At 38.2% G+C, this 21,342-nt stretch overlaps 1 protein-coding gene across 2 annotated transcripts in view; it reads left to right on the top strand.

Moving 5' to 3' along the window:
* AMMECR1 (AMMECR nuclear protein 1) overlaps positions 1–21,342 on the top strand; it is a 93,143-nt gene that overhangs the window by 57,990 nt on the left and 13,811 nt on the right. For both annotated transcript variants that reach the window (XM_039387826.1, XM_027716554.2), the window contains exon 4: positions 18,875–18,989. In XM_039387826.1, coding sequence (XP_039243760.1) covers positions 18,875–18,989 — 115 coding nt within the window. The remainder of the gene's footprint in view (positions 1–18,874; positions 18,990–21,342) is intronic.

The raw sequence follows: 21,342 nt of genomic DNA, 5'->3' as shown, positions 1-21,342 counted from the left end.
GGCTACCACTGGCATCAAGTACTGCTCTGTCTTTGTCAGCAATTTCAAGAGTCTCAGTCCATGCTGCTGCAATGTTGCCTGCCTTCTCTGTGAAAAACACTGACCCTTTCCTCCTGTTCCAGAGTTAACCATCCAACTGCAAGACAACAGTATGGCAAGCTAATTTAAGGGGTAAAATTGAAAAATATTTAATGACTGATCACATTAATATTGACATTGGTCTTATTTGCTGAAGACTAGAGGCAAGTATTTGTGTAGACAGGACAACTTCCCTCTTGTGTTTAGCTGAGGTTAGTACTTGTTTAACCCTGTAATCAACCCCTGCAGCTCAGTGCTAACTTCCCAAAGCCTTTACCATCAGGCACTGTTGCTATGGGTGTAGACAGTCATTGCCACTGATCCAGGGCAAGATGTACTCATCTATCTGACTGCAATTTTTTGAACTGTGGTGCTGAGGGAATTATGTGTTTTTGAAGCTGTTGTGACCTTCACTATTCACAGAAGTCATAGATTGAATTAATTTCTGCAAGTATCATTTCACGTAATATTTCAGAGCATATTGTTGCTTCTGTTGCATATTCTGCTTGTTGTCCATTGATAATACTTTGCAACCTGTCTTATTTTTGGCTTTGATTTATAGTGAACCACTGCCAAAAGTTGGCTTTTTTTTATTATTCTATTCATACACTGTCTGATGGCCATCAGTGAAAAATGCCTGATAATTGTGAGGTGAAGCTTACACTGTCATGTTGGAAACTAAGAGACTGACCCCCACATGGCTGCAGCCTCCTTGCAGGTTGAGAGCAGTAAGGTCTCCCCTGAGCTTCCTTTGCTCCAGGCTGAACACTCCCAGACTAAACAACCCTCACTTATGCCATCATATTCCCTGACTGGGCAACAAGGTTCTGTCCTAGAGTGTTTGCAGTTAGGAGTGAGTTCAGAGCATCCTGCATTCCTGTGGAGATTGGTAGTTGAGAATGTTGCCATGACATGGGCATCTCCCAGTGACCATTATAAGGCAGATCCTGCTCACAGGACAGTCAGCAGCAGAGGGAATGGTTGTTTCTCATTCCTTCATAGCAGTTTCCAGTCACTAAGGCTCCTTAGCAAAAGAAACAGGTGTCTGAGCTAAAGCCACATTTGAAAGAGATTTGGAAAAATATAAGCACTTAATGGGTTTATTATATACAGGTATATTCGTATATGGTACATATAATACACAGCACAGAATCGTGAGTCAGAACTGGGCCGAAGTGTATTAAGGCAGTTCAGCAGTAAACTTTGCTTTACAAATTAGAAGATGTATATAGATATATACAGTGTTGACCATGGTATTGACTTCCAGAGGTATTAATAATATAGTGTCTTAGAACCCCTTTCTGTTTTCCAAAATGCTTCTGGTAAAATATAAAAATAAGGCACCCGATCTTAAAACACTGTGACTGATGGCTTCTAATGAAACTGAGGCAAAATGACTTTAATACATAGGCATTTTGTGCTGGCTCATAGCTTTGCCTGCCATGTCATCTGTATGTAGATGAGACTTCACTGTTCATATTTCTAAATTTTATCTAAGCCAAAAAAAAAAGCCAGTTGCTTTGACTTTGCTTGTGGACATCGACTTTACAAATAACAACCACTTTAATTTGGGTAAATCCTCACATCTGTTATAGTAGAATATATGTTTAGTGATAAAATGGTTTGTGGTGTAAACTCACAATACTGGAAACTCTAAATGAAGTATATAAATCTGAATTTATTGAGCCAGCCTTAGTTACTCTGTGTGAGTCAGTTCAGTAAATAGGTCTGTAATGATTTTGTGCACACAGTGCCAGGTCGTTTTTTCAGGGAACTGTTGCTTAACAGAACTGTCTGCTGCCTTTTCTCAAAGGGCAAAGCTTAAATACCATACTGGCTCTAGAACTGGAAAAAAAACGCAAATTTTTTCTTTAATGGTGGGTTAAATGTTTCTCCTTATTTAGTTATGAAATGAAAATCATGTTGTTTAAGAGAGAAGAGTATACCTTAGGGAATATATGTCTCTTGCACATTATGTGTGTTGGGGATGTGATAATTCTGCCCTAATTTTTTTCTTTATTAAAAAAAACAAAACCAAAAAAACCTAAACAAAAGGGATACAGGTTTTGTAATTGTTGGTCTATTATTCCTGAGAAAAACCTTGCTAGACCCTTGGACCTAATAGTAGATGATAGTCTGTTTCCTTAGCAACACTTCATGAAAGAAAGCAAAAGAAAACACCACAAATGGAAGGACAGTCCTTAGATTATTATCCTTATGAAAGGAGGAGAGCATAATGATGCCCTACCAAAGCTTTTTCGATAGATCCAGGCTTATCAAATATTGATATCTACTGTTTCAGTGGGGAAACTGAATTATAGAATATGAATTCTTTGGCACAGGGGAATGCATTGCTGCGTTTTGTGAAGTAAACCTACTCTGTGAGTTGACTTTTTATGGAAGGTAGCTGGAAATCAAGAAAAAACGGAATTTATAATTAAAAAGTATTACAAAATTGCTCTATCTATGTAAAGTGGCTCCGTGAAGTTTACAGGGGATTTTATTGAGACTGTCATAAGTTTAAAGTTTCAGCAATAGAATTTGGTGTAACTAAGGAAACTATCAAGATTTGAAATACTTCTTTCATCATCTTATTTTAAAACACGTGCATTAAAAATTGTGATTTTTCAAAAATGTGCTTCTTATAAAGTGCATGCTTAGAAAAAGACATGCTTAAGCAGGGTAACTTGCATCAGTTGATGGAACTTGTGGTATTTTGAATAAATGAGATGTACCTGAAATTTGATTGAATGTGAGTGAGTAACTGGGGATATCCAGCAGTTACTCAGACGTTCCAGATGGGTGTCGGGGAGGAGCCGTGTCATTTGTGACTCCCGTCTTTCCCACGATGAGCTTGCATTTCGTGTTCTTCCCACACAGTCTCCTATTATGTGAAGAAAATGATGCACACCCTGTAAGTTCAAAGTCAGAGTTCTAGTTGAGTTGAAACACCAGTTTGGTTTTAAGTCAGATTTGTATTTGTCTTTGAATATTAGTTGACAGAAGTGTTTGGGAGGGAGGGTGGAGGCAGGGGAACTGGCCAGCCTGGCTATCCTAGCAGAGCTCTATGTTGCCATAACTTACTTTTGCATTACTAGCATGGATAGCTGTTGGTACTTCCATGGGTTTTGGTCAACTTTTTCATCTTTTTGTATGAGACTCTTAATGGGAACTTCTTCAAAACATTGCCTGAAAATCTTTTAGAATGGAATTTGCTTTTGAGACTTTCAATGACTTAACTGATTTCTTAAGCACTACAAAGACATGCTGAGTTATGGCCCAGAGCTGAAGAATACAAGACAGGCCTGTGTGCTCCCAGCAGACAGAGGCACAGGTGAAGTGTTTCTCAGAGCACTTGAACTGTAAGGAAAGGATTTGTGCATTTGGAAACAGGACAGAATGGAAGAAGTCAGCATAGAACTTACCTGCTTCTGGTCAAGTTTTTCTCTCTGGCTCTTCTCAGCTTAGCAGTAGATGTTAATTTGCAATACAGAGTAAGGGTCATTTTCCATAACTTTATTGTGAAGGCAGTAAAACATACACTGCACAGACTGGCCAGTGCTTACAAGTACTAAATGTGAGTCGTCCTAAGACTGGAAATTGAGGTGCAGCTGTGGTGTATTAGATATATATTAGATACCTTGCCCAGTAGAAGTAAACTTTGGCTCAAGGAACTAATTTTTGCTGAAATCTGATGTTTTAATACCAGTTAGCAGAGATTAAGCAAGGTCACAGGAAAAAGAATTGTCTCATGCTTTTAAGCTGTTAAAATCTTTAAACTCTGCAGCTTTGTGTGGGAGGCACTGTGGGAAAGGAGTCTCAATTAAAGTTTTGAGTCTGTCAGCACCTCCTCCGTTTAGGTGTTTTCTGATGCTTCCTTTTAAGACTGTATAAAGAAGAAATAGCATGAACCGGGTGTGGTAAACTGGGCTCCAAAAGCCCTTCTTATCCCTGTTCACTTGAACACAAAGGTTTGAAGCTTTTGAAATCGTATTTTACCCCTTTCCAAAGACCAGAGTAATGAGAATTAAAATGCTCTTGTAAACTCTAGCAGAGTTTTCTGGTATTTTTAAATAGTACCAACAGATACCTGTTTCTAAAAACCATTCTTGTTGACACCAGAAAGAGAGAATTGTGTCCTTTACAGAGCTGCACAGTCGAGATGGTAGAAAAGCTCTTGGAAGAAGAAACAGCAAATCCATTGCTGGGACACAAGCAGCCATATAAAACCCTGAAGAATGTCTGAAGGCATCTAAACTTAGACACACTTCTGAGGTAGTCCTAAGGTCTTCCAGGCCCAATCACTGCACTTATTTCAACTTGTATCGTGTGTGTATTGGTAAGCAAGTGATCTCGGAGCTGGAAGGAAGAGATGACAGGGAGGAAAGTTGACTGTCTTGAAGTTCATCATTTACAAATGACTTAAGTTTTACTGTTCATCTGCTGCATTGTAGAGAGTAAGATATATTTACTTGAAAATAACAGGGTTTTTCTTTTTTAGCATTATTTTAAAATTTAATGTTAGTTACAGGAGCAGTCCAGTTTTGTTTCTTCCCATTGAATTGCTGACGCTCTTTTTGGATTCTGGCATTTTCAGCTGCACTGCTTATAAAAATGTATGCAGTGCTATATGCACTCCTAACGTGTATATTGGTGATAGCCTTTATTTTAGAAACAGAAATTGAATGTACTTTGATTTTATTTTTTTTTTTGGCTGTGTAAATAACGGTGTATTGATGCAGTTTACAAAGCATCTACTGCTGTGAAAGTATGTAAATAAACAGTTGCTTAGTAATAATTGTTTGGAACCAAAAAATATTTCTAACCTTAGAGATTCCTGCTTTTATGTGACTTTTCAAAACTTTAATTAAGCTTTTCTAAATATAGTTGTAACTTACACACAAAGAATAGCTTTTGACCATGGTGGAGAAGAGCTTTTTTTGCCCATCAATACCAATTTGAGTAGGACTGAACACTCAGTTCCTCAAGTAGGGATATTCACTGTGGGGGAGTGGTGACATGTGCCTGTGTCTTAAAAATAATACACAGGCTACGAAGTGTCAGCTCACATGCTTAAATTTAGGTTCACTGTTCAGATGCAATGGTATAATCTTTATTTCTTAGTGCAGATTACTTGAATTAAAGGGTCAATTGTCAGGCAAGCAGTCTCTCAGGTTGGAGAAGTACAGTGTATAAATAACTCCCACAAGAACTTGGGGAACTGGTCCAGATGTTAAGGAGTGCTCGGCTGAGCCTGGGCACAGCTCCTGGGAACTTCCCATCTGTCAGAAGCTGCAACCCCAGCTTCATTGAAAAGGGCCTTTGTGATAATGGCATTTGCTAGCAGTTGTGTAAGTCAGAATATGAGATCAGGTATAGCAAACTTTTATCAGCAAGGAAATGTGATTTTTTTTGTTTTCAGTGAATTTTTCAGTTGATTAAAATTTCCTTAGCTTTAATTTGTTTTGATTTGACAAGGGAAAAGCTCTTCGTTTTTTGAACAGCACAACTTTCTCATACTTCAAGTAATTTTGATGACTTATACTTCTAGAATACCACAAACTGAAATAGGTCCCAAGCTTCCTGTAACATGCAATTAATTCACCACTTTACTCGCAATTAGGCTGGTATCTAATGTTTTCAGTGCTTATTGAGAAATAAAAGCCAGATTTGAAATACATTCACACTGGTACATTCAAACAGTGTTTCTTAGTTTAGAAGACTGTTCGTTTTTTCATTTGGTGTTGCTAAAGTGAATGATTTAGAATAAAAATATATTTAGTATGTAATAAAAAGGTTAAGTAATTATTTTTCTTCAAATATTGGCTTCTATCCAATTCAACAGAAGTGTCAGTGTAAAGCCAAAATATAATGTGACTCAGTTGTATGAAAGCTGAAAGAGATATGAGTGTCTGTGTGTAAGAAAAAAAAGTTCTGTGTGCATATGTATGCATTTAACAGCTTCAGTTCTTATGGAATTAAAAAGAGCTTTTTCTGTTGTCTCCGGGCCACTTACTTCCAGGCTGTTGTTAAAGCCCCACAGGTAGCATTGGTTTTGCCACGAAGAAGAAGTGCTTGTTATACACATGTACACAAAGAAGGGAAAGGGGAAATGTAATTTTAAAGGAACTGAGAGGTCGTTGCAACCTCAGTTCTCCAGCAGGGCATCACCGCTTTTCACCACAAATATTTTACGTGCTCTGTCAAGAAATTGTTTCTGGTTTTGTTGCTGTTCCCAGAAGCTTCTACACAATTTGCAAGCTGGTTAGCTGGCCCTTTCTCATCTGTGCTGAGGATGCATTCTGCAGTTTGCTCACTTAGCTACAGAGAGGCTTTTTTCCTTTGACCTAGACTGCTAATCCCTCATTGCAAAGAGCAGCAGCTGTGCTTTGTCTGTGGAGGTCTCTGCACCACATGCAGCCTCATTCGCCAGAGCCACCCCTCTTTGTGTGCTCTGCTTTTTCAATTACTGAAAGGGTGACTTTCTGGTTTGCTGCTCAGAAAACCCTCTTCAGGTTTGGGGAAGTCTACAATGTATGAATTATTTTTTTTTTTCGAACATGTAGATTTCTAGGAGCTGTTACATATGATTTCACAAAACTGTGTTTGACTAAAGCATTCCTGACATTCAGGAGGTGAAACACTTCTGAACTGCTTTTTAGAAAAGATGATGAAATCTATTTCCATTTAAATATTAACCACTCTAGATAGATGTGCTGAATGCCTCTAGTGGGTATGATGACGAATAAACCAATTTTGTGTGTGTCTCCACATTGTATCCTCATTTAACACCGAATAATCGGTCTTCAGTTGCTCTTGATGTAATTCCCTTGGTTAAACATATGTAGCAATGCAAGATGGTCATGGTAGTTAAAAGCTGAGTTGACACAAGCAGAGAACAGTCTTTTCCTGGTTTAGGCTTTACTGCAGTGAATGGCAAAACTCCTACTATCTTCAAAGGCAGAAGAATTTGACCTGTAGTTTCTCTAAGAAGATATGATGTAAAATATTTATTTAGTAAGCACATTTTTCAAATGTATGCAGTGCCGTTGAGTTAAATGCATTCCTTGAATACTTAAGTTATGGGTTTTGAGGCTATAGACAGATGTAGCCTAACGTGGACCTTTTGCCTTTTCTTCATTTCAGAACTTCCTTTTCATTCCACTTGAGCTCTTTTTATTTGCTGCTCAAAACCTGGTTTAGAGGGGAAAACATACAGAGAGACAGCTGGCAGACTTGGAACTGAATGTACTGTTCAGCTGAGCTTGCAAAGGTTCTGTTGCTTGGGCATCTTGACCTTAGAGTGATTTGTGAATGCCCCATCCAGGCACTTCTGTAAGCTGAGTAGGTTGCAGGTGGCACTAAATGTGCCACCCCAAGTAGACAGAATTGTGACAGAAAACTGGAAGGGATAAAGGGATGAAATGGTGACCTGCTCTCATGACAGAGAAGTGGTAGAGTTGCTAATAGGAAAACAAGAAGGTGGCTTACAGACAACTTCTTTGTGTGTGGAGGATAAAGGGAAGGAAATGCAGGAAGCGAAGCTTCCAGCTGAATAGAATGTGTTTATGCATCTAAAACATACTCTGTTCTTTAATTGGGTATTTGTAGAGGTAATGAACAATCATAGCTTAATCTGTTAATGATATTCATGTATGAAGTAAAAACCTACACAGAAACAAAATGAACAGAACAAAATGTTGAAAAGTCTTGTTTGTTCCCTTAAATAAGGATTACATTTTGTTGGTGCAGTAGTTCTGATAGCTGCATTCTAGAATGGTTTCATGGTAGCAGGAACAAGTGCCTAGAAACCAAGATTCTCATGAAATAAGGAGGGACCATTTCTTTCCCTGAGGTCTTGTTACATGTGATGTGCCACAAGGGATTCATCTTGTGCCTGTCTTTTTTACTATATTTATAAAAACACTGAGAATTAGTAAGATACCATGAGCTCATATACCAACCGTTACACTGGCAGCACTCGGATCTGCATCTCTGCAGATGAACTCACAGGATGTGTGTGAGATTGCACTTAGCTAAAAACCAGTTGGTTTAAACATAATCCAAGCTGAGTTGTGATATTGATAAAACCCATATCTTGGCAACAAGCCAGGATATTATTCTATGTCCTGTATTTTGAGTGGTCATATTCCAGTTGGTAAGGCAGTGTGGACCTTGGGCTGTTCTCAGTTTATGTACTTGTTAAGGAATTTCAAGCTGGATTCTGTCACCTCTCATTTAATTTCTCAGACCAGTACCTTCATATTTCAACATGTTTTCTTGTCTTAACCTTTTTTCATGCAGCACCCCAAGTAAGTGAATACAATTGAGCAACCTGGTCTGGTGGCAGGTGTCCCTGCCCATGGCAGGTGATTGGAACTCGATGATCTTTAGGGTCCCCTCCAGCTAAAACCATCCTGTGATTCTGGGATTTTTTTTTTTCCTTCTCAATTGAGTTACTGCATAATCTACCACGTCTTTCACTTACCTCATGCTTAACCTGATTATATATATTCAATTTGTCCATCACTGTGGTTTCAAAGTCCTGATCAAAAACCACAGTTTCTGTATTTGTGGCAGACAGCACCAAAACTGAGCTTAATAGTAACACTCCATCCCCAGCAACTTACTTAATTGTTTTTAAAGTGAATCTTTGACAGGTAGTAAAAATTCAACTGCATCGTACTTTTATGTAAAAATAGAGTTTATAGTATTTCTGGTGACAAAAAAAATGCCAAGAAAATGAAGTACTCTTCTGTTCTAGAATTTCAACAGCATAATAAACTTTTTACAGGCTGCAGGAAATGGAAGATGTAAATGTTTGAATTATCTTCATGTATTTATATATAATTGCTTTGCTGAGATGTTTAGAAACATATTTTTCCATATGTGCTTAAGATGAGGCTTTTTAAAGTTCATAATAAATTAAAAATACTTCATGTTAATTTGTTCTTTTTTAAAGTTATGACTTGAACGTAGCTTTAGAGGGGGAGCAATATTTTGTGAATTGCTTGAATGAGAGTTGAATTCAGCAATAATGTGGTCTTAAAGATTTTTGTCTTGACTTCAGTATCTATTTTGAAGTAAAATGGTGATGTTAGATCAATATTGAGAGACATGCTGGAGATGTAAAGAATTCTAGAGACTCTTTTTATGCTTCTGGGGATTTGGGTGATTAATGTCTCTCAAGCTGTATAGTTCTAAGTGTAATTGAGCAGTTCATTTTTTTTAATTATCTAAACTTTGCCATCTGCTGGAGAGCCTTTTAGTGACATTATAATTTAGTCCAGTTGGAGCTCAATTAGAGTTTTCTGACTAGTCTGTTATCATGTGTTCGCCAAACAAAAACCTACACGCTGAACCCTGGTCAGTTCTGTTACTCAGTTTTTAAATTAGTATCTGGAATCACTGTGACAGGCTTACTGCATTATGTTGGGAGATTTTGGTTTTTTTTATGTAGCAAACCAGGACATTTCCATGGCAATTGACACCTTTCAGCTTCCTGAATGTATATGACACAAATTTTCACGCCTTTTTGAATACCATTGTCCTCATTTATCTCAGCATGATGACAGATGCAGGGTGAGGTGAGGGACAATACAGAAAAGAAGCTGCCACCTGCAAACTCCTGTGTACAGCTGCTGAACTGATGTTCCCCTGTAGCTGGAAAATACTCTTCAGGGTCCATGCTGAGCAATTCCCAGTGCAGACAACCGTGGTGCTTGGATATTCCTGACTGCCTTGGTTCAGTTTGAGCAGTATGGAGTGTATGGAACAAGCAGTTACAGTTCTCGTCCTACACTCAGGCAAATGCACAGTAATCACACACTTTGGGCTGTGGTTTGCTCTGAGCTCTCCTGTCACTGACTCCCCTGTGTGATGGGAAGACTGGGTTTAGCCCACGTGCATCAGGGTGTCCCTCTGAACTGTTACTGAAGTTAATTTAAGATTTTAATTTTTTTTCCAGCGTAACAGAGCATATTGTGTAGTAATGCAGAATGATTTCCCCACACCCTGCTGAGCAAAAACTATGAGAAAAATGCAGAGTCCTTACCTTATTTGGGCTTTCTTCACATTAAAGGAGAAAAGTTAAGTCCTTTAGAACCACAGAAGCAATGTAGTGTAAAATTTCTGCTTTCAGGAAACAGTAAGGAAGTTAAAGCCATAGGAACTTGACTCTTACGAATGTAATTAGGAACCTGCAGTACTACTCTGTGAATCTTTTTAGTTCTAACTGAACATTTTGATGGGAGCAGGTTACAGGAGGTATGACTTTTATGATCATACTTTTCCACTTAAAGTCCATAACAGCACATACACAGAATCCTCTTAAACTTTAAGGACCTCTCCGTAGAAGCCGTTGTTGTTTTCTTCATACATTCTGGCAGTAAGAAAAAGAAATTAATTTCAGGGATTATGTCCACACATAACATCAGTCTGGCAAAATGATGGACTGGGTTTATTTGGAAGAATCCAAAGTGTCATGGAATAGTTCTCTGGGTAATTGTCAGAGCAGTAGAAAAAGTCATCTTTGTTTCTCTTTGTGCTAAAAAGTTCTGAATTTTAGCTTTTACAGCTTAATGCATATGAGCTTTCTTTTCTTAAAAGAAATTTTGTAATGGTGAGTCAGTGAGGAGTTTGATGGTTTTTACCTGGTACATAAGGCTGACAGACCCAGCTGAAGAACCAGCAGCAGTTAAACCTCCAGGAGTTTTCAGCCAGTGGTCACTGGGCAGGTGCATGTAAGGTCTGTGTCTTAACAAGTGCTCACAGTGACTGCAGAGTCCCTGGGCAGCTTCTCAGACCATGTTGGTCCTTCTGTGTGTGCTGGGGACTCGATCCGAGCCAGGGGAAGAAATCAAGGGTAAAATAACCATTTGTCTGGAAATATTCAGTACCCCTGGAAATATTCTGTAAGGACCTCTTCTGTTGATTTAAACAACTGGTGAACTTGTTTGTGGAAAAACAAGGTCCCAGAATCTTATCAGCAGTACCAGTGTGGTTTGGTTTTTAATTGTGGGTGTGGATTGCACAATACACATGTGCACACACCAAAATACTCTTAAGAATATGATCAAAGCCATTAAATAAGGAGGACATAGAGAGTTTATTTTAGGAACCTCTGGATGCCTAAAATAGAGACTTAATTGTCTTATGTAGTGAAGGAATGGAGGTTGCCTTTTCTGATAATCTTTTCTTTGCACTTAATTTATGTATGTACTCTGATTTGTTTTTTAGAGGATGATATCCTTTTCCAGGCTAAAATAACTATCTAGAAGAGAGTAGCAGGTTATTACTTCTTCCTATTAAATTAATTACATGTCTGAATTCACACAGATTAGGAGAAGAGAGACTTTTTTGTGGAGTAGAAAAAAGTTATCCAAGAGCCCAAATGCCAGACCAATATTTTATATTCCCACCTGGAATACTGTTGCCATTACCTGCACTGTGCTTGTAAAACCAGCTGAGAACTTGAGAGATGTATTTCTGTGCCACACAACAAGTGTGGATTTCTTTTTTTACGCTGTGACTGCCACTTAGTAACGTAATGTGCAGGAAGTATAAATGTTGTTCTTTCCCTTTCTGTCTCCCAAATGTAAGGGAGGGTTCAGGAAAAGCACGTCATTCACAGTTGTTTTGTTTCCTGGAAATTTTTCCAGTCTGACCCCAAAAAAAGACGACAATATAAATAAATTCTTCTTCCTTGCATTCAACCGATTTGATGTTGCATATAAATCACTGCTTGAAATCTCCATTTAAGTTGGCAAAGCTCTGCTGGTCATAAATAAAATTGGGAGAAGGCTGACCTGTGGGTTGTGTTGGGCTGTCTGATCTCTTATGCTGACAGCTAGGAGAATTTTATTCATAGTAATTTCACTTTCTGAAGTAGAGCACACTGCCCTGTTTTTCTGGCTTAAAAATTAATTGCATGTCGTGACTTGGAAGCTGTTAGTTTTCTCTGGTCTCTGCCAAACTGAGCTATGAGAGCTGATTTTCATTAGGAAAATACTGGTGGTCTGTTTAAGCATTCCTTAATTTCTTCCTGTTGAAGTTACTGAATGAAAAAGTAAAAATCTGAACTAACTTCATTGCTCAGTAACCCAGCAATGGAATGGAAGAAACAACAAATGGTTGGGGGTTTTTTCTCTCTGATACCCTGGCACCCAGTGTCTCTTGTTACTGTAATTTCTTCACTGTTCCCTAAAATCCACTGAGTTTGCCACTCATTAATTTCAGGATGTTTTGAATTAATTGAAGAACAATATCTGGACCCTTTGGGCTCAGTTCATTGACAGAGGGCCATTTCTTTGTTAAATACATCTTCAAAGGTAATTCTACTAACCATAGCTCTCTCAGTGAAAGAATCCAGAACCTCACCTCAGGGTTACACTTACTGAGCTAAATGAAGAGCAGGTAGAATTTAAGTCCTTTTCCTACCATCTGAAAGTAGTGCCAATGTACTGTTTATCAGAAGAAGGCAATAGTTAATAAAATAAGATCTCTAGCTTATTTTTCATAACTCTACTGATGTTGGAAGAGTTGTTTGGATGCCAGAAAGTTACGGTTTGGTTTAGCTGTGTTCAATGTCAGAAACTGTTTAAGAGAAAATTGACTATAGTAGAGTGAACTGAAAAAATACTGGAAAAGTAATTTTTTTAAATTGGATTAAATTTATCGGTTCTATTTTGATTAATCTCGTGGGAGCTACGTTACTACATGGTAGGCTGAGCAGATTGTGAAAGAGGCTGTCACAGAGAGATTTTTAGGAGTCGGGGATCTTGGATTCTATTCTTGATTCTGTCACTGACTCACCGTGTAAGCCTCTAAAATTGTGTGAGTCACTTAATGTCTCTCCCTCATTCACACTTCCTATAAAAGTGAGTATTCCTTATATCATGGGCAGTGTTTGACAGCTTCCTTTGCATCTCCTTCTCCTGTGTCATGTTTAAACCTCTGAAGTAATTTCCAGCAATGTACAAAACTGTATCAGATTTTACCTAAACTCTCTGTCCTGTGTAGGTCTGTAGATGTGACTGTCCCCAAAAAGGAGCTTTAGTGATTGTTTTCATGGTTAATATTTGTCATTAAATAAAAATCAGCAAAATACTAGGAATTCAATTTATCTAGTGCCTTCATTCATTTACACTGAAATCCTCCTTTGCTATTTTGATGCTTATATGCTATGAGACCTTTTCGAAGGATCTTTTAAATTCAATCACAAAGAATTTGAGGCACTTCTAAACAGAGTAATGTAACTCCATTGCTATTTCTTATTTCCCCCATTTGTGTCCTGCTGTTTGTTACCCATCTCCCACATCCCATTTAGGAGCCATAGGTTCTTAAAGACTGAAGCTGACTTTTTTAAAAAGCATTTTTATAGCCTGCAGAAATTACGTATGGACAATACAATGTTGTATTGCATTTTGATTCACCTGCTCATACTGTTATTTCAGGTTATTCCAAGAACTTCTCTGGTGGTATTTTATAAAAAACAAGATGTAGTCTTAAGGAACATAAATATATAAGGAATATAATTTTTTTTTTTTAGCTAAACATGCTGTTTGTCACAGTAACTCAAAATACTTTAAACAGTTTCCTTTTCTTTAAATATTCGATGTCTTTAAAGTGTTTGCAAGCTTTTCTGTATCCCAAATACAGGGGGGGTGGTACGTGGAAAATGAAATTATTGAAAAACATTTCCTATGGCCAAATAAACTTCATTTGAAGAAAAGCTGAGATTTGTAAAGTACAGCTCAGCTGAAGGAAAACTGATAGTTGAGTAACACTTTGTTTTGGGTTTTTTCTTAACTGGCAATTACTTGATTTTAGTAGGACACCCAAGACTGCATAAATATTTAACTGGAAAGGCCATACATGTGTGTGCATGCATTTTGTGTCTAAAAATAGGTTTGTTTGAACAGGATTCAATTCTGACTTCGCCTGCTTCACTTTTAACATGGAGCAGAACTCCATGTGGAAAAACTGATGCCCTGTTATTGGCCAGCTAGAATTCCCCTTGCTTGGCACTGCCCTTTTTCAACTCGTCACTACCATGTACTTTCATTTAGTCAGCAGTAATATATGTAAATTAGTTCTGGGCATGAAGGAATAAAGAACAGATGGCTTAGAAAATACTTTTGAAATTAGGGGGTTTTTTTTAAAAGTAGTTTTGAACTCTGCCTGATTTTTCCAACTTCTTTTACTAATTATTTGCATTTACCCTTTCTTAATTCTAAGTTTAACATAACAAATGTGGAGTTAATATTTTTTAAACTTGGTATCTAATATGCCAGATTTCACTCCTTTTCCTAACAGAAGAATTGACAGAAATACACGGCATTAAATAAGACTGCAAAATCACATTTTAATGCTACAAAAGTACAGAACTAAGTCTCCTGTGCTAATTGAGAGTGCTGACACATGGGTATACAGTGACTTTTCATTCTGAGCTCAGACCAGTAACAAACTTTCGAGGAAAGCAAGTGTACGTTACCTTGTCTTGTTTTCTGCTTGCTGAGAGTTGGTCACCAGGAGGCACAGGGACATGCCAAGGGAGGCCTGAGTCTGAATTTCCATCTGTAGAGGTCTGTAGAGTGTATGAGGTGTGTGGTACGTGCCAAACGGCTGCCTCTACAAACTGTTATTCTTTCTTCCTGGAACTGCAAAAGTAAGAGCTCATACAAAGATTTTTATCCTTGATAAGTAAGTGTTGAGATCTGCTGACATTTCTGAGAGTGATGCCACTCTTTGAAGCGTTGAGGGCTTAGGTTTGTACAGCATGGACAGCTGCCCCTGAGGAACTCTGCTGGGCACCATCCACTTGTTCCACTGGCACCATTAGAACAATCATAGATGGTGATTGATTTGCTGCCCACAGAGATGAAGTTTAAGGTCAAGGACAATGGCTGAATTCTGAAGGGAAGCATCTCTAATGCCATATGTCTCCTGCTAACCAAGCATTGAAAAAAGGCAATAATGAAAGCAGTTAATCTGCAAAGAGATGATACAAAGCTTAGGTTTGCAAAAGGTATCTGGAACTTGCTTCAGAGTTTCAACCCTAGTAGTAAGAAAAGAATGACTGAGAAGATGACTGATACTCTAACTGTCATACAGAGCACTTAAACACTTCTCAGCTTTTAAAGTGATGCCCAAAGTCATTAGGGAAGGGCTATTAAATTTTAATGTAGTTCTTCTAAAACTGGCATCTGATATAATTTTAGTGTGATAAATTTTGTTAGCAGACAGTATTTCATGTGTAGATAGCTGGTACAAATAAATGCTCTCCTGTTGGCATTTCCCTTTAGTATGTTTTGTTCCAATTTCTAATTATTTGTCAACACAGATTTCTCCAGGTAGACCTTGGTTTTAAACAACAAAAAGGGCAGAACTTGTAATGTGGGGTGTGGAGACGGGGAAAGGAGGAATAGAATAGCAGTAATATTCTGTATAGAGCAGTCACAGTGGTGTCAGAGACTGTTACTCAAATCTCTGGTCTTGTTCTGCCAGATATCTCACCTTCAGCAGCAGGAGTGCTGAGACAGGATCAGGATCTGTGCAGGGGTGTCTGTGGTCACGGAGGTGTCAAGGAGGAATTTTCCAGCAAGCTGTACAGATAAAATAGCACCTGGCAGTTCAGCAGGAACTAGATATAGTTGAAATGGCTCTATCATTTGATAAACAATATTTTAGTTGTCCCGAGGTGGTTACCTGAAAACAAGGTATTTGTGCCAGTTGTTGCATTACTGAAGAATGGAACAGGCCAGCTGAGCTTGCTGATAAGTGTGCAATGTTCAGTGCGTGGTGCTGCTTCCACCAGAACTGAACCACTTGGTTTGCTGTATGTGCCTGAGGCTTTTATGCCTCTGTGTGCCTTTCTGCTCCCACTGTGTTCAGGTGAAGGTTTCATATCTCAGCTTTTTATTAATATTTAAATTTGCCATCATTTCTGTAATCTTGTTTCAGATATTAGCTCAGGATTTGAGTGGACTGGCTGAGATATGGGTTACACGAGCATGGGATGAGGTTTGTTTCTGCACAACTTGAAGAATGTTAAATTACAGATAGCTTATCATCTGTAATGCCAGTGCAGCAGATCCTCAGTGAGTGGAAATTTGCCTGAGATGTTCACTGCTAACATTGTGGTTATCAGGTTTACACCCACAGCAGACAACCTTTACCTCAAAAAGTTGACATTCATAGTGGATTTTGGCAGCCTTAGAAATTGGAATTCAGTGATAAACCCCTACTATCAAATTGTGGGGGGGGGGGGGAAGTGTTTTGAAGGTTGCAAATTATTACAATGTGGGAAATTTTGCATGGTAAGATTGTTGCATAAATTATGAAAAGCGGATTTAAACAAATATTGGCAATGTCCACACATACAGTTGTTACCTGTATGTATTTGATAACAGAATTGTTGTTTGATGAAATAACGTTTGTCTGTTTGGTTGCATCTCAGTATACTGAGTGTTTTAATAGATTGGTTATATGAGAGAGGTGCAGCAGACCTCAGGAGGGTGAGACATCTGCATATAAACAAACTTGTAGTAGCAATGGATTTGAAGTGGATTGGGGTTTCTGAACATAATTTTTTGGTAAAAGGTGTGGGTAAAATGTTAAAAGCATGTATACATACACTTACCAAATACACCCAAGAAAGGTTTTAAGTGCAGATACCATTTCTGACTCAAGTATTTTAAGCTATAACGGCTGGATTCCTGGGGAGTGTTCCAGGAAGGTACCCCTGCACCTCTAATGTGACCATGTTCTTATATTCGTTCATTTTGCTAACTGCTGTTGGTTATTACTTAATACTGGGGTAGATGGACTTCTGGTTCAAGCTGTCCCTGTGTTCCAAGTGTCCTCCCTTTATATCTGTACGTTTATTCCCCCTGCTGTGTGGAGGGATAAGAAAGCTGAATTAGCTGTTGGTATTTTTGGATGTTGCTGTTTGGCAGTGGCTGTAGGAGTTATCTCTGATGTTGCTCCAAGCACTCGAGAGCAGAGGATGGTAACTCTGCCTGGTTCCAGCAGTTACAAAGCTAGCTTTGCAAACCCCATCGACAAAATCTTGGAGAATTACTGCCTTTTGATACATTTTCATTAGAAGTCATTAGTTAAATATTACAGGCATTAGGCTTTAGATCTCTTTAATGTTCCCAGTTCTTCACAGGTCTGTGTAGACCTGTGTATACTATGTAAATGGCAACAGAATTTATCTTGGGTAGTTACTTGTCCCAACATCATCTCTCACATCTATGGCAATTTCAGCTGGAGTTGCCTAAAATTATTTCTAAATAATGGGTAGCCTAGGCCTGCTGTTATTGAATTATATAATTAATTTACCTTCATAATGGAAATCTAAATTTTTGACCTATTACGTAATGTAAAAATACCAAAGCTTGGAGAAAGGCTTCTAGTCTAAATTTCAATACTATGTTCTGTTTTGTAATTGTAGCGTGTCTGCAACAAGAAGTCTGCCTTCCCCCAACCCAGAAAAATATGGGTCCTATTTTAACTCTTCAACGTATGGTATTAATTCTTGATGGAAAGCTATTTGTGGTTATACTTAGGGTGATTTCTTTTAGTTAAACCTTACATGTTGGGTTTTTTCTCATGTGTCCTTACTTAGTCTGCTTTAATAAAGTTATATTACTTTTTATACAAAGCAGTGATTTCTGATGCAGAGACTTCAGCCATATTGTAACTCCATGGCTGTGGCTGTAATTATATCAGCTAATGGCAACCACTGGCTGTAGGCCAAGTAAAACAATTAAGAACGATCTGAAATGTTAGGTGAAACAATGAGACACGTGAAGAGTTTGGTAGTGCTTTAGTAAGTCTCTTAAATTCTCTTTACTCACCAAAAAGCTCAGTTAGTAGATCACTGTTTTTGTTGGAGATGAGCACGTTTGTATTCACGTCATACTTCAAAGCTTAAGAGAATAAAAAATTGAGCTGCCATCCTCACTTTAACCTTCCCTTTGCCAATTTAACTGGTTCTTAACCAAACTTATGCAAGTAGGTTTTTACAAATGTTCTCACTCGTGGTACTGCTTGCTGTCTGTTAACTGCTGTGTGTTTCCAACGTGCTGGACTGTGCACAGATAGCTCCTCTCAGGAGGGGATTTTACCCCACTAGGTGTGTTTGTCTGTAGAATGGTATGTCAGCCCGTGGATTAGCTGTTTGCAGCTTCCTTGTTACTAATCATGACATCTGCTTTGCAGAACCTCCTCAAGTCCTGTAGGTTTACAGGTCTGTAGAGCCCTTGAATGTTTTTATATTCACCCTTGAATTTTATATTCACCTTTGCTAGTAACCATGAATATTATTTGTTTGTATTTTTTTCACTGAATAATTAAGTTCTACAATTTGATTGCTGTATTAAGTGTTTGATCACTGCAGACTATAGAATTTCCCCTTCCACTTCATGTTGTGAAGTTTAATCCTTTTTGAAAGGGATTTACAAGTTGCAAGTGGAAGAGCTATTGGTTTTGTAACTTTTTCCAAAAGCTTTCTGCTGCTTCATTAATAAGATTGTCACAGTAGCAAAACCAACTCAGGAAGGAATGACCCTCAGAACACCTGACTGTGGCCAGCCAAGATCTGAAACAAATGCCTAAGGAAAAAGTTGGAAATATTGATCCATGTGTTACACTGGTGACTGGATTATCAAACCGGTCATCATTTCATCAGGATTTTTTTTTTTGTCCTTTATACTCTTCAGATGATTCATTAGATCCTTGAAATTAAAAAAAAAAAAAATCCTTTGAAATTCTGTTTTGTCTTCAACAGTGCCCTTAAAGATAGTCGTTTCCCCCCAATGACGAGGGATGAGCTGCCACGGCTTTTCTGCTCAGTGTCTCTACTCACTAACTTTGAAGATGTATGTGACTACCTGGACTGGGAGGTAAGAATGTCAGATGTCTTTTAAGAAAATGATTTTGATACCATGAACATCTGTAGCCAAAGTCACACTGTTTAAATGATCTGCATATATTAGTGCAGCTGTCACTGTGTTGCACTCTATACACATGGTTATGTGCATAGATTCAGGAGTTCCTTTTTGATAGAACTGTCATCACCTTAAAAGTGTGAGCCATGAAAATGGAATAAACTTGTGGGTTTGCCCACTTAGGCACTCAGAGTGGTCTTAGTGTCTAAGACTCCATCAAGCAAAGTGTTGTCTGAGCAAAGGTGTCCTGAGGCCTTGTTTGCAGCATAGCAAAGACAGAAATGTGGTAGATCAGTCCATGGACTCTGGAAAGGGGATGTTCCAGCGTGGAAGTGAATAATCCGATGTATGCTTCTGGAAACAGACACTGCAAAAAACTGGAATCCTGGAACAAGCTGCCTTATTTAGCTTGTAGGAGCAAGATATTTGTCTTTCCCAAAACTTTATTTGCTTTTGGAGTGAGTGGCCTGCACAGACCCCACAAAGCCTGTGTACAATGAGGCCAAATAAATCACTGCTCCTGGTTTTCTTTGCTCTTACGCATGGAGCTGAATCTGTTTTAATTGCCAGGTTCTAGGAAACCTGCCTGCATTCCCTGGGAACAGCAGCATCAAAGAGACTGAGAAGCAGATGCTGACGTATGTATGGCAGAGTGTGCTGACGGAAGTGTTAGTCTGTAGTACTCTGCTTTTCCCCAAATTATTTGGCATTAGACACTTGAAAAAACAAGCCTCTAGACTCAAGATGAACTTCTCATCTCAGTCATCGTGTTGTGTTGCTCTTTGAGTCTGTATTTGAGTGGACATCAAAAAGAAATCTGAAATTGTCGTACGATAGCAGATGTGCTATAATGCCAGAGACACCACACAAGCTCCAGTGTTTCCCTTTAATAATAATTTAGCCCTATTAAATATTTAGAATTTTTTGAGAGAAAAAGAGGTTTTCTGTTGTATTTACACATAAAAATATATATTGAATAGAAACTGTATTTGTTGTTAGAACACTAAAAGGCTTTGCTGTCTCAGAAAGAAGGTATCCAGCAGTAACCTCAGCATTATGAATTTAACAGTAGCTGAAAATTAACAAAAATGTGTTTCCTATTCACCTCATAATGGCGAGGGCTTCTTACCTTCCAGTATGTAATTCTGAGTTGGATGAATCCAGGTTTTCTTTGGGGTTTATCAGCATTTTCTCCATAATCAGAAATACTCATTTTTTTATGTAATGTCAGACCAAGAATAAATCTTAGCTGAAACTGTGTGTGCATTCTCAATAAGGTATTTTCTCAGAGAAGTTGTCTGCCTTGTCACTGAGCTGTTCACGTACTTTAAACAGTATTTTCAAGTAATCAAACTGTAGTGACTTAATACTAAACCAGGCTAGAAATCAAAATGGTGGAATTTTTCTCCTTCACTAGGTTGAGTTTTGGTAGCAATCATTGCGATGTTTTTAATTTAATTTCATTTATTATAATTCATAAAAAATCAGACTATGAACACGCGCTCAACATGTGAAGTGCATAATGAAATAGTATTTAGGTCGGTGCAATGTAGTAGCTTAGAAATACTATTAGATGCTGTTTTATCATCTCAGTAATACATTTATAAGATGACTCAAATACTCATCCTTAAAGAAAAGCTGAAACCAAAGCCTGAGTTCAAAAATCCACTCTCCCTTGGAAAGATTGGTTTTAACTTTGTTCCTTGGGAGGCTGCTGGTTCATAACGAATACTGTGTTAAACAAAGGAAGCTTTTACTTTTTATGTCCTTTCTGTACTTTACTGCAGAATCTGTGAGACTTGTTAACAGCAGTGTAATCAAGCTTAATGCAGAACTCCAGCCTTGCTGAGTTCTGGATGATTTTATGGATTTTCACAATTCTTGTTGTAAAAGCTCTGACTGACGAGGGAAGAATGGAGGGGTCAAAAATATAATAGTCCTTGTGTTATCCATTTGCTTAGTTGCTGTCTCCTCTTTCATTTAAGTTTTTTTAATTATAGGGTTTTAAAACTTTTAGCAAATTCCTTTGAGTTCTAAGAAATGGTCACAAAGTAGGTTTTCATGCAAAAGGGCCTGGGGGGCAGGGAGGTGATATATAAATATGAGGGGGAAAAAAATTGTAATTGCTAGTCCTTAAAAGAATGACTCATCGCTGTGTGCCCGTCAGTGAGATGGCTCATGTCACCCATGTTTCTTTTAAGAGCTGCAGTTATGCAATATTAATGGCAAAAGGACATTTCAGGATGTCTAGAGTATGATGTAAAGAGATTCTGCATCTTTCATCTCTTGTAATGCTGAGATCATCCTG

Source organism: Pipra filicauda, unplaced genomic scaffold (genome assembly GCF_003945595.2).
Source record: "Pipra filicauda isolate LSUMZ 115617 unplaced genomic scaffold, ASM394559v2 scaffold58_size5111680_pilon, whole genome shotgun sequence".
NCBI classification, from domain to species: Eukaryota; Metazoa; Chordata; class Aves; order Passeriformes; family Pipridae; genus Pipra; species Pipra filicauda.
The sequence above is the reverse complement of the archived record's forward strand: the minus strand, read 5'-3'. Positions and strand labels throughout refer to the sequence as shown.